Source organism: Anabas testudineus, chromosome 21, assembly GCF_900324465.2.
Source record: "Anabas testudineus chromosome 21, fAnaTes1.2, whole genome shotgun sequence".
In the NCBI taxonomy this organism is placed as follows: domain Eukaryota; kingdom Metazoa; phylum Chordata; class Actinopteri; order Anabantiformes; family Anabantidae; genus Anabas; species Anabas testudineus.
In genome coordinates this window covers 14377079-14389908 of record NC_046629.1, presented here as the reverse complement: position 1 = coordinate 14389908, position 12830 = coordinate 14377079, and the positions used below count along the sequence as shown (strand labels likewise).

Genomic DNA, 12830 nt, shown 5'->3' with positions numbered 1-12830 from the left:
GAGGTTAGAAGTACAGTAAGTAAAAGTTGATGTTCACCGCAAAAGGCGAGGGTGGGGTTGTTTGGAGTGTGATCAGTGCCAGAAATACCTGCAGACACAGCTCTGCACACGACCTGAGGGATGCTTTCGTGGCGTACGTGTTGTTGGTCCTTGTTTCTGTTTCAAACATCAGGGTTCAGCGTGTGGGCGGTGTTTATACATTTATAAAAAGAAACGCGCATGGAGATAAACGCAGTCGCCGGACGGTGCAAGGTCTTAAAATAAACGCACCCTGTATCCACCGAGCGCTCCTTTGGACAGGGCGGAGTCCAAGTGTGTTTTTGCTGCATGTTTAACCTCCGACCAACGAGGAAGCGACTGGAGCAGCGTACAGATCTGCGGCTGGATGGTCCACTTTGTCTTTTTTCTGCACACTTTGGAAGTTTTAAGCCGCGCAGGTCAACATGTCCTCGATGGACCTGGAGAAGCTGAAGATGACGGGAGCTGGTCGGGCCATCGCGGTGCTCACCAGCGGGGGAGATGCGCAAGGTGACGGGGAAACTCCGCCGACACGTCCCTGGAGCGCAGTTTGCAGCAAGTTTACGTGCACGCGAAGTGATGCACATGCAGGCTTTTTATTGACATAAGGAGGGAGTTATGAGCGAGTGGTTTATAGAAAGTTGAGTGAATGTGATTAAATCACAGCTGGACGGTGTCAGCTGTTTAACCTTCATTCTGCAATTAGGTCAAAGGTCATGTTTGGGCAGCACACACCAGGTACCTGTATTGCATGTTCCAGTGCTGGGAAGTACACCTACTCAATAACTGGCACTTTTGAAGTACTGCTTGTACTGTCTTTGAGTCTTTCAATGGTATGCTATGTTAAACACATGACAGATTAATAATAAATAAGAGAATCAATTATGAAATGATCACAATTTATAAGTTAGGATAAAATTAACATGTGAGATTAAACTGGATTAATGCAGTAAAGGACTCCACCGTTATGTGATCTACTCATTTAATCTAATAATAATATACATTATTCATACACATTAATATAGACTATTGTCACTTGAGTGCTTTAATGATACTAATACCTCTGCACTTTATTTATTTCTAATTATTTATTACGACTTACTGATTTTGACTGCATGACCTTTAGCTGTAACAGAGTATTTTAAACTGTGTTTGTGTAACTTTTTTGTGTAACCAGTATTAGACCGACAACTCAAACAGCGTGGCCTCTGCGTGCCGGGGACTGTTAATAGCACTGTGGTTACTGTGACCACAGAGTGGATGGCACCTTTGCCCAGTTACTGATAATGCAGTAATATTCACCGCCACAGTGTTTGATTTTCCTCACGCAGACGTGGAGCAGCACCTTGTGTGTAATGACTGAACAGGCCGAATAATTTTCTTTGCGTAACTGTTCTCGACTCAGGGATGAATGCTGCTGTCCGAGCTGTCACCCGAATGGGCATTTATGTGGGGGCCAAGGTCTACCTTATTCATGAGGTAAACACGCTATTGCATCGTGTTGTTAATAATGTGAAGCTATTGACCTTGCACACTGAATTAGACCTTCGACAGGGGTCAGACCACTTGTTCTTGTAATAAGTGATTTATTGTTATTTAACATAAGATTTGGAAATTACTTTTTAGGGATACCAGGGCCTGGTGGATGGAGGAGACAACATCAAACTGGCACACTGGCACAGTGTGACCAACATCATCCAACTGGTAGGTAAAAACTGTCTTTAGTCACTGTTGACAGTGTAATACAATTTAGTAATATACTGAATTTACACAGTAGTCATACGATACAATTAGGTTTTATAGCTCTGTTCTTTACTACCTAGATATTTTTGTTCACTCTCCAATCTGTGAAAAATACCTTGTGTGTTTAATTTTATTACGTTTAGGATTTTTGTTTTGTGCTTAAAACTCTCTTCTTTTTTTTCCTCCTCTTTCATGGTTTGTATTATTTCATCCATTTCTTCTCGTCTGTTCCCTCTCTGCTTGTCTAATAGTGGTAACAACCTGGTAAGGGGCCTGGCTGCATGTGCTTCAAAGTGTATCAGCTGAAGAAGCAGCAAGCTGCACTGTGCACAAAGCAAATAATAAGCACTCCCTGTTTGCTGTTTGCATTAGGTAGTCTTAAATTCGTGTAGCGAATGAATGAATGGCTTCTGAAGCTGTTTATTGTTGTGTTTAACTTACATCATTATATTCTTTATCTAGATAAACTCTGTATAGTGATGGCTCCCAACCTTTTTGTTTTAGCCTGGTTTTTGCTAATTTTGTGTATCAGAATATAGTTTTTGTTCTAATTTAATGTTCTAGTAATTATATCACAGCTGTTAAATGCCACCCACATGTTGGCTTCCACTGCTGTATAGATTTGTCTGAGGTGAACTGCAGTTTGCATTTAGCATCAAGTGCCTCATGAAAGTCTGACCTAGTGTGCTGTGGTTGTGTTTTATCAGTTCCTGCTCACATTTGATTTAATCTGACTCTCAACGCTGACATTTGATGCATCTAATAATCAGAATCCGGCCAAAAATCAATGTTTCCGTTATTTGGCATAAGTTCCTGTATGCCTCAGATGAACTGCTGCGTGACGTGTCACGATGCTATATGATGTCTCTGTTGCAGGGTGGGACTGTGATAGGCAGCGCCCGATGCAAAACCTTCACAACCCGTGAAGGCAGGCTGGCTGCTGCCTTCAACCTGGTGAAAAAAGGCGTCACCAACCTGTGTGTGTGTGGCGGCGACGGCAGCCTCACAGGAGCCAACATCTTCCGCAGCGAATGGAGCGGTCTGCTGGCGGAGCTCGTACAGAAAGGTGAATCGTCGAGTGTCACGTGTCAGTGTTCATGTGTCATATCATCCACCAAGTCACTATTTACATTTGTGACTAATTCTCTAACTTACTACTACTACTACTAAGTCAATAGTGCATCACCTAAAACTCATTTGTGCCACTTCAGGAAGGATCACAGACACTCTGGCCAAGCAGCACGACCACTTGAACATCGTGGGCCTTGTGGGTTCCATAGACAATGACTTCTGTGGCACCGACATGACAATTGGAGCCGACTCTGCTCTGCACCGCATCATGGAGATAATTGATGCTATCATGACCACTGCACAGAGGTCAGAGCCTGGCTGATATTAAACAGTGACAGCGCTGAAGCAGCTGGTGCTTCATCAAAGGGATTATCGCGGGTCACAGATGAAAGTAGTCTTCATTTGTTCAGTAATTATTAGAGGACATGTCACAGAATGTGAAGATGAGTATGGACAGACGGGTTCTTCACTGGAGAAAACAGATGCGGCCTGCAGTGTTTATAACAGCAGTATACTTTGATGCTAGTGTCAGACTGCACTTGAAACATTTGGCTGAGTGAAATCATCATTAGCATATTGATTTAAATGTGCTAATGAAAATAGTGATAATGAAAATAACTGATAGTTGCAGTCCTACATCAGTCTTATCTTAATGTGTATTTATATTTGCATAATGTAATGATTCACAGTTAGAAGGGTGCAGCCATCTAAGTCAGATATTAACTCCACTGTAATCCTGCCCAGACTTGCTCTCGTGCATCTCAGCGTGCTGCCACAAACTGTAGATTATCTGTGTGCATTCTCTCTTAGTTGCAGGAGAAGCTTTTTTTTTTACCTTGTTTGACTCTAAATGTTACGTCCATCCTACAGCCACCAGCGTACTTTTGTTCTTGAAGTCATGGGGCGCCACTGCGGGTGAGTAAGACTTGAATCCTTTCATGCTATAATTTAAAGGCTGCCGGTGAATTAAAAATATATATGAATGCCACTCCGTGCCGTCATTCTAGATATTTGGCTTTGGTGTCAGCTCTGGCGTCTGGCGCAGACTGGCTCTTTATTCCAGAGACTCCTCCACAGGAAGGATGGGAGGATCTTATGTGTTCCCGTCTAGAGGGGGTAAGTAGGAGGAATATGGACATGCCCTTTGACCTACAGGCATGTCAGAAATACAAGGCTAACTTGTGTGTGTGCATTTGTTGAACTCCAGAGCCGTGTAAAGGGGTCTAGACTCAACATAATAATTGTCGCAGAAGGAGCCATTGACATAAATGGCAAGCCCATCTCCTCAAATTACATCAAAGACGTAAGTGACTGGCTGGACTGTTTATAACAGTTAAATGCAGCTTCCTGTCCTAAAAGACTTTCCCCAAGTAGATTAATGTCAAGTATTAATAATATTTTTAGAAGACTGCCTAATGACAAACCTTTAATACACTACACTGAAATGCTTCCTTTGTCTGCTTGAAGCTTGTAGTAAAGCGGTTGGGTTATGACACCAGAGTGACTGTACTTGGCCATGTTCAGCGAGGAGGAACTCCCTCAGCGTTTGACAGAATACTGGTGAGTGCAACAACTTACTTTCTAATATATTATTTGAGTCAGCCGAACAAATAGCCGATGTAATATAAATGGCTTATATATCAACAATATTTAACAATATTCAACTGTAGAAACAGCTCTGTATGAGAATTGTACCATTTCAAAGGACGTGACCTGCGTCTGACTGGCTGCCCCGTGTCCATTCAAAGATCTGGTCAGCAGTTTAACTTTAGTTGTAAATCAGTATGCAAGGTTAACTATTGCAACAGTACTTCTGCTTGATGCTGACTGGTGAATTAGATCTAACACAAACCTTACTACAGTTTTTACGTAATTTCTCCTTTTTAGTTTTTTGTAAGTTGCAGTTGTATTTATGTTGTAATACACAATAAAATGAGCTGACATGCAACAAGCTCAACAAATATTTATTACATTGGAAAGCCTGGTAATGTTTTAACCAAGTTTTAACAATGTCTTCCTCCTTTAACATACTACATAACCTCCCTTGACTTCAGATATGCACTCTTGTGTTTTCAGAGCACTAAGTTGGGTGTGGAGGCAGTGATTGCCCTGTTGGAGGCATCTCCTGAAACTCCAGCATGTGTCATCGGCCTGTCGGGTAATCACCCTGTTCGCCTGCCTCTAATGGAGTGTGTGGAGATGGTGAGCCTCTCTCCTCTATTCTATGATTGATTTTATTTTTTTATGAGTTTATGACTGCCGGGGACAGTTCCTGTCAATGGCCCCACAGTTAGCCAAGAGGCAGTTTTTTTCCATCTGTAGTCACTGGGCAGATGTTCCTAATGGACGCACACACAATTAATGGCAGGATTCTGTGTTTGCTTTTTATTTTAATTATTGTTTTTAGACTAAGTTGGTGCAGACGGCCATGAATGAAAAGAAGTTTGATGAGGCTGTCAAACTGCGTGGAGGGTAAGAGCTGAGATTTAATCACGTGTATTACCTAATTTAAATATACCTCTATTCATATTCATTTTATCATGCCCACAATTTAATTTACTTATTTTACTGTTAATAACAAACAAGACAAAGCTACAACTATTCTTTTTTGTTCTTGCAGGAGTTTTGAGAACAACTTGAACATTTACAAGCTTCTTGCCTACCAGAAACCTGCTCCATCTGAAGTACGTCCCCTATTAACACGAACACACACGTATGCAAGATTTAACTCCCGAGATCAGACCAGGTAAAAATGTTCTTATTATTAATATCTGATCCCATCAGAGCAATTTCTCTTTGGCTATTCTGAATGTGGGAGCTCCAGCTGCAGGGATGAATGCAGCTGTGAGGTCAGCTGTGAGATTAGCGCTCGCTCATGGACACAAGGTCTACGCTGTCAATGATGGATTTCAAGGACTGGCCAATGGAGAGGTACATTGTTTCACCTTTACTGCTGTTCATCAGAGCGTGTTGAACTGTTCTGTATGTACTCACACCTGTCTGTTGGCAGATATCAGCAATAAATTGGCATGATGTAGCTGGATGGACGGGACAAGGAGGCTCGCTGCTGGGGACAAAGCGGTGAGCAACTGGACCTTTCATTTCAATAAAATGAGTGGGTTAAACTATTGTGAAGAGCGCTCCAACTGTTTACCATTGTGCTTTGATAAAGATGTGAGAACTACAGGAGACAAAGCAGATGCAGCAGAGGATATGGTTTGATGTGTCAACCTAACATTTCCAATTTACAGGCAGCAAATGATCTACAAATTCCCTTTGACGTGTAAAACTGATGGATTGACCCTTTGAGTTATTTCTAATATCTGTTTCATATCCTACTTCAGAACGCTTCCAGACAAGCAAATGGAGAAGGTTGTAGAAAACATCACCAAGTTCAGCATCTCAGCTCTGCTTGTAATTGGAGGTTTTGAGGTGAAGTATTGGTCGTGTACATGAAGAGTATTCATTTACTGGGGCGTCAGCGTTACATCACGGTGGTTTTCACTATATTTACACTGGTGACTTTCAGGGGTATGAAGGTGTGCTGCAGCTGTTTGAAGCCCGGTGTCACTATGATGAGCTCTGTATTCCCATGTGTGTCATCCCTGCCACCATCAGCAACAATGTTCCTGGAACTGACTTCAGCCTGGGAGCAGACACCGCTGTCAATGCTGCCATGGAGGTAATGCTGAGCAGGTGGCACATTAACAGTGTGACTTTGATCTGTTGGTTTAAGTGGGACGGTGACTGAGCCAAGTAAAAAATATCTAAAGTTGCCGTATTATTGAGCTAGACTTTGAACTCATTGCCAAAACAGAGGTGACAAATATTTTTAATGATTCTAAAACTTTGTGAGCGAGGTCATTTAGACAGGCAGCTCTCTGCTTCACCCCTGTGATCCCGTATTAACCACCACACATGGGAAAAGCACAAGAAGCCAAAAGGTCGACCCAAAAAATCCTTCCTGTGTGAAGCACCTAACGTCTTTTTAAGGTGCACATTTCTGGTCTTTTGCTCTTCTTCGAGGCTACATAGTGAGCTCCAAAACCTAAATACAGTTAAGGAATTAAAAAAAAGGATTTAAATTTCATTCTTCATTTTTACACCTACACGTTTGACTCTGCCTTCTATTGCCACAGACTTCATTTGACACTGTTGCGATCTTCTCAACAGAGCTGCGACAAGATCAAGCAGTCTGCCAGTGGCACTAAGAGACGAGTATTTGTGGTGGAGACTATGGGTGGATTCTGTGGCTATCTGGCAACGTCTACCGGTATAGCTGTGGGTGCTGACGCAGCCTACATCTTTGAAGACCCCATTAATATCCATGACTTAACTGTAAGTCTTTTCCAAAAGAAAGACCAACTTGTGTTGTGACTTGTTTTATTCTTAATGTTCACAGCTTTCTGTATCTTAAATTGTTTGTGACAGACCAATGTGGAGCATTTAGCTGAAAAAATGAAGAAGGACATCCAGCGGGGTCTAGTACTGAGGTACATAACACTTAGTCATTCATAATCATGGCTGAAAAAGAGTCACAAAAATCGGATGGAGGCATCGTCTGTTCAACAAGACATTTTTCCTTGTTGATGGTTTTGTCTGTCTAAACAGGAATGAGAAGTGCCATGAAAACTACACCACAGATTTCATCTACAATCTGTATTCATCCGAAGGGAAGGGCATCTTTGACTGCAGAGTCAATGTGTTGGGACACCTTCAGCAGGTGTGCAACCACTGAATGAGCATCTTCCACTTAATGACTAATTATTTCATTTACAATGGCAATATAAGTGAAACATATTTAGTGAAGTGACTGAGTCTTCATATTAATATTTATACTCAGTTTGTGTGCTTGTGCTCTAGGGAGGAGTACCTTCTCCCTTTGACAGAAATTTTGGCACTAAGTTGGGTGTGAAAGCTGTCCAGTGGATTTCAGAGAAACTGACTGAAACCTTCCGACAAGGTAGAGTTACTGTGTAAAGTCATAGTTTATATAAAATAATGATCAGAAACCCATATGTAAGCCACAGTGATGCAATGGTTCAACTGCTTTTCCTACCAGGCCGTGTGTTCGCAAACTCTTCAGATACAGCGTGTGTGCTTGGCCTCAACAGGAAGGTTACCTCATTCACCCCTGTCACTGAACTGAAGGATGTGACTGATTTCGAGTAAGAAAATTCACTTTTTTATTGTTCTGTTTATTGATGACAGTGTTTTTAATCCGTCTCAATAACACGTGAATTACTGTATGTCTGTGTTTTTCAGGCACCGGATGCCCAAAGTCCAGTGGTGGTTCAATCTGCGTCCAATGCTCAAAATGCTGGCCAAGTACCAGACGAGCTTTTGTGAATATGTCCCAGGAGAGATCGAACATGTGACCAAACGCTCCATCAGCATCGACTGTGGGTTCTAGACTCTATGAAACTACAGTACACGCTGCACATTTTAACCCTTATCTGTCCAGCCTTTGTTTCTACAGACTACAAACTTTTAAAAATATTTTTCAGTTCACTACTGTGTTTGCTTTTAAAGTGAGCACTGATCTCAGTGTCACAGTTGCTACAGTATATTTAATTATGCCAAATGTACTTCAAGTATTCATTTATCAAATGAGGTATTCAATATAGAATGTGTTGCTGTTCCCTGTGCCAAAAAACCCTCTGTTAGTTAAAAGTTAAATCACTGCCATAAAGACAAGTGTGCCATGAAGCTAAAATTATATGAATTTATTACTAAATGTACAAAGCAGATTATATGTAGTGTGATATGAAAGGTTTGCATCCAAAATCACGTTCTGATTAAAAAGCCCAGAATGTGACTGTAAGACTCAATGTGGGAAGATTTCCTTTATATATACACACTGCGTAGGACTGAAACACTGCTTCTGTTATTAAGTATTAACAGCAGTTTATTATACTGTAAAAAAAAAACAAAAAAACTTCACAATCACTGCTTTTACATCAGTGTAAAATAGCATTACATTGTGTATTATTTTACTAATGCTGTATCTCTACCTTCAATAAACTCTTATTGAACTATAATAGTATAAAATAATATGTTCAGTGCAATGTGAATAGTTATTGAAAATAAGCTATAAGAATCAGAAATACTAAAGCTATTAAGCTAAAATACAACACAAACATTTACATCTGTCAATTTCACATTTTTAACTACTAAAATTTTGCAACTGAGTTACACCATAAACTCTTAACTTTAAATAATGAGCTAGTGAAAATGAAATATGTATTTCCACTGCGCACTAAAAGAGAACATTACCCAAAGACAACATGCCAGGAATTTAGACGCTAAAAGCTAAAGCATTTCACATGTTTTTCTTAACTCTCAAAAGTTGAACGAAAATGGAAACTCATCCCTGTTATCTTTGTTGGTTTCTGGAGGGCTCTTGTTTGTGAAGGCAAACTGAAAGTCTTCACCTTGTTCTGACTGGGCAAAGAGAAACCCAGGGCCTGCCAAATCAAAAACACACCTGTAGTTCAAAGCAGGACACACATCACAAGAACAAAGATATTAATACTTACAGCTTGAAGACTTTGATTCTGTGGTTTTCTGAAAAAAGACAAAGACCATAGTTTGGTATTTGTGTTCTAGTATTACTATATGAAATAAACTGAGGTTACAGCAAAACAAAGCAGTACCTTCTCATTAAAGAATGAGCCGGGGAAAATGAAAGATGAGTCCTGCAAAGAAATATAAAAATAATAACAAAGGTAAAAAACACAGTGACTAATTTGCTTTCCTTGTCCCTCACCTCATCCTGTGATGAGCCCATGTCAAATCCAAATCCAGAAAAGCCTGTGGTGCCAGAATCCGAGTTCAGAGAGAACAGGAAAGCTGGAGATTTCCTATCAGAGGTCCCTTGATGTGGTGAGCTGGCGGGGCTAAAGCTAAATGAACACAAGACAAGACAGTTCTCAGTAGTTGTCTTGACAATGCTTTAAAGAGTTTAACACCTTATAAATAGACTTACTTAAATGAAAATGTTTGGGTTGAAGATGCTGCTGTCACTTTTGCTGGGGAGGAGAACTGATTAATTTCTTGAGATGAGGACTGAGAAAAAGCAGCAAATGCCTCATTGTTGCAGTTGCTTGGTGCCTGAGCTTCATCTACAGATACACTATTCTCCCCTTCATCCTCCACTGGTTCGTCTATCTCTGATGAAGTGGTTTGCTGTTCCTAAAACACATAGAGTCTGAAAGCAACAGCAATAATAAAAAACCTTTGACATGGCATTTACAGTGTAGGTGACAATGGAGCTGTGTCATTATTGGATATAACAAACATTTACTGAAAAAGTAAGGATCTCAAAAGTTTAATGAGATGCACCCTAACTGGTAAACACCCACTTTACACTGACTCACGATGAGAAATTGATCTTAACTTGTTTAAGTGAAATGTCCCTGCACACAATAAATTTCACCTCCACTGTTTTGGGTGACATGTTGGAGATGTCAAAACCAATACCCAAAAGACACACTAGACAAGGTACCAGCAGAGTAGCAGAGGGGAAAGTGGTCATTTTACAGTCAATCTGGTTGTAGTAGACAAATATTACTATAGCCTGGTCCTGTATTGCAGTTTCCTTGTCGTGCTCAGTGGTGGGGATCTCAATTCGCTGTCTTTGTTCTGAGGAAATAAACATCGTATTAGGTTTAATAGGTTCCTAAATAAAACAAAAAAGATGACATGTTGTGTGTTAAGGTGTTAGTATTGCATTCACTGAATGCACTTAAAACTCTTCTCTAATTACCATCCAACTTTTCACATGACCACAGCTCATTGCTTGCTTCTTCTGGGTAAAGGCTAGTATCCTGAAGCTTGTTTTCCTCATGAATATCTCCAGCATTAACCTCTACAGTTACTTTATGACCATTCTGCAACATCATGTTTGGCAAGTTATAATATGATGTTTAAAGAACAGCTTCGATGTACTTTTCACTTTACATAACCAGTGTTTACAATGAACATACAGTTGCATTATAGAAGTATTTTACATTAGCTAGAATTTGGGCTACTTTGAAATGCCATTAGTTTTGACGTAAGGCAGCTGAGTACCGTTGTCTGGTTGAGATGAACAGAGGAGATATCAACGGAGGAATCACTGTCCTCCTGTATCTGAGGATCTGATTGTTTCTCAGGTTCAGTCGCGGGTTCCTGGACAGATACACTATGAAGAAAAAAACAAATAAATCAGGAAAAAAGAGCTTAGCTACAAGCTAATAGTGTTTATATTGGATTTAAAAGAATCACTGAAAATTACTTCTCTAGTGGTTCCTCAGTGGAAGAAGAAATGGCAGCTGGACCTGGTTAGACAGAAATTAAACACACTATAGAAAGATCTGTAAGCAGTTAGGCTCGACTAGAGTATGTAGTGATATAAAAATGTTTTTTACCAGTGAGATGGTCCAGCTCTTTCTGTTTAATTGTAATTTGCTCATCACAGATCTTAATCCTACAGTCAGTCGCCTCTTTTTCAGCCTGCAGCATGAGCAGCTTTTGAGCCAGAGGATTCTGGTAATAATACTCTTTATGTGACTGGAATATCTTTCTGTAGCTTATAATTCGCTCTTCATAGACCTCCCTTGTTAGGTTGAAAATAAAGAACAACTCAGCTTTGTTTATTACAGAACTCAAAATGTGGCATTACACATGATTACGTTCCACAACTTGCTGAACTTACATGTCATGGTTGTAGCTGGCTTTTCTGCTTTCTAATTCTGCTTTTAGCATCTGCTCATACTGAAGGAGCAGGCTGTTTGTTGCCTTCATGCTAAAGATACATAGATGAGAAGCTGTCATAATGTCCATGCTAACATTTTACAGCGTTTCCACCAATTATCCAATATTATGATTATATGTCACCTTGATTCATCAAGTACTACCAAGTGCTCATACCTTTTTGCATTTGCTTTATTGTGTTTCACAGTGCTTTGTTTTATCCTGGTTTCCTCCTCAAGTTTCTTTATATTTCTCTGCAGTGACTCAATGTAAGTCCTCCTCTCAGCAATGTCAGCTCTGCAAACTGCAGACGTAAACACTTGAAGAACCTTATTTAATATGACCAAATGCTTTTGGTTTTGGTTTGCATATTTTAGTTGGGCATGAATTGTTTCACTGTTTAGGTAGCTAGTTAGTTATTTCATGCCACAGTCATTCTTTTTAGGTATGTATACAAACCTTTAATTTGTTGCTGGAGTTCATTCTTCTTTTGGGAAAGCTCCCGAGTTTGAAGAGCTATAATGTACAAAATGATCATAGCGTTAGCTACTGTAACAGCTATATAGAAAAGAAGTTTTAATTTTTTTTTATCTTAGTTATATATGAGTAACTAATCCTGACCTTGCCTGGATTAGTTTTCTACTGACATAGTTTAGCCAAGCAGTTAACGTTAGCTAATATTAAGCTTTAGCTACCTAAGCTAAACCAAGCAAATATATATAATTCCAGGAAAAGTCTAACAATTACTTAAAAGCAGGACTCACCAAACTGAAAGAGAAGGCTGTCGATGTTACTAAGTGAGAGTTGGTCGCTCATTTTCACACCTAGCTACATTAGCAAATTAGCTAACTAAGCTAACAGTCAAACAGAAATCTGCTGCTGTCAAGAGCTCAGAATTTAAAAGAAACTGTTTCACCTGCACACGGCTTTAAAACGTGTCATTACTTTTAGGTTGGAAGAAAACTCCACTAGTCTATTTTAATTAAGAGAGCCACAATACGTTCGCATTAGTTAGTTAACGATTAACATGACTTTTTTTTCCACTAGCTAGCTAGCTAAGTTAGTGCTAACTCTGAACTAAAACGGACGTTAGTTAGCTTAGCGTTAATTAGCTGTTGATACGTCATTATGTTGACGCTATGTGACGTTATACGTCACCAGGTCATAATTAAAAAACTAAATTAGAAACTACACATAATAAAACAATTTCATATGTGAACGTTTAGTTAAGCTATAGCGATGTTTGTTTCTCTGTTGATTAA

General features: G+C 39.9%; 2 protein-coding genes across 4 annotated transcripts; one reads left to right on the top strand and one right to left on the bottom strand.

Annotated features, from left to right (window-relative positions):
* The first annotated feature begins 270 nt into the window (after positions 1 to 270).
* On the top strand, positions 271 to 8873 carry pfkla (phosphofructokinase, liver a). Its single transcript, XM_026376229.1, has 22 exons — positions 271 to 528; positions 1424 to 1497; positions 1645 to 1722; positions 2638 to 2827; positions 2973 to 3138; positions 3703 to 3747; positions 3840 to 3948; positions 4040 to 4135; positions 4300 to 4392; positions 4909 to 5034; positions 5240 to 5304; positions 5453 to 5516; positions 5617 to 5763; positions 5843 to 5913; positions 6177 to 6264; positions 6362 to 6514; positions 7006 to 7170; positions 7264 to 7325; positions 7444 to 7555; positions 7696 to 7795; positions 7895 to 8000; positions 8098 to 8873. Exons 1-22 carry the CDS (start codon positions 444 to 446, stop codon positions 8243 to 8245), a joined length of 2343 nt encoding a protein of 780 aa, XP_026232014.1. The 5' UTR covers positions 271 to 443; the 3' UTR covers positions 8246 to 8873.
* A 140-nt stretch (positions 8874 to 9013) lies between these two features.
* LOC113173014 lies at positions 9014 to 12741 on the bottom strand. Of its 3 annotated transcripts, XM_026376230.1 has the most exons (14): positions 12333 to 12737; positions 12028 to 12084; positions 11746 to 11872; positions 11531 to 11620; positions 11244 to 11431; positions 11111 to 11153; positions 10906 to 11017; positions 10601 to 10724; positions 10406 to 10476; positions 9821 to 10026; positions 9602 to 9737; positions 9489 to 9530; positions 9372 to 9399; positions 9014 to 9299 (listed from the first exon to the last, which is right to left on the bottom strand). In XM_026376230.1, exons 1-14 carry the CDS (start codon positions 12382 to 12384, stop codon positions 9175 to 9177), a joined length of 1401 nt encoding a protein of 466 aa, XP_026232015.1. In that variant the 5' UTR covers positions 12385 to 12737; the 3' UTR covers positions 9014 to 9174. The 3 variants fall into 3 exon arrangements, with proteins under 3 accessions (XP_026232015.1, XP_026232016.1, XP_026232017.1); XM_026376231.1 differs by lacking the exon at positions 9489 to 9530 and having other exon boundaries at positions 12333 to 12741; XM_026376232.1 differs by lacking the exons at positions 11244 to 11431; positions 11531 to 11620; positions 11746 to 11872 and having other exon boundaries at positions 12333 to 12740.
* Between the last annotated feature and the right edge of the window lie 89 nt (positions 12742 to 12830).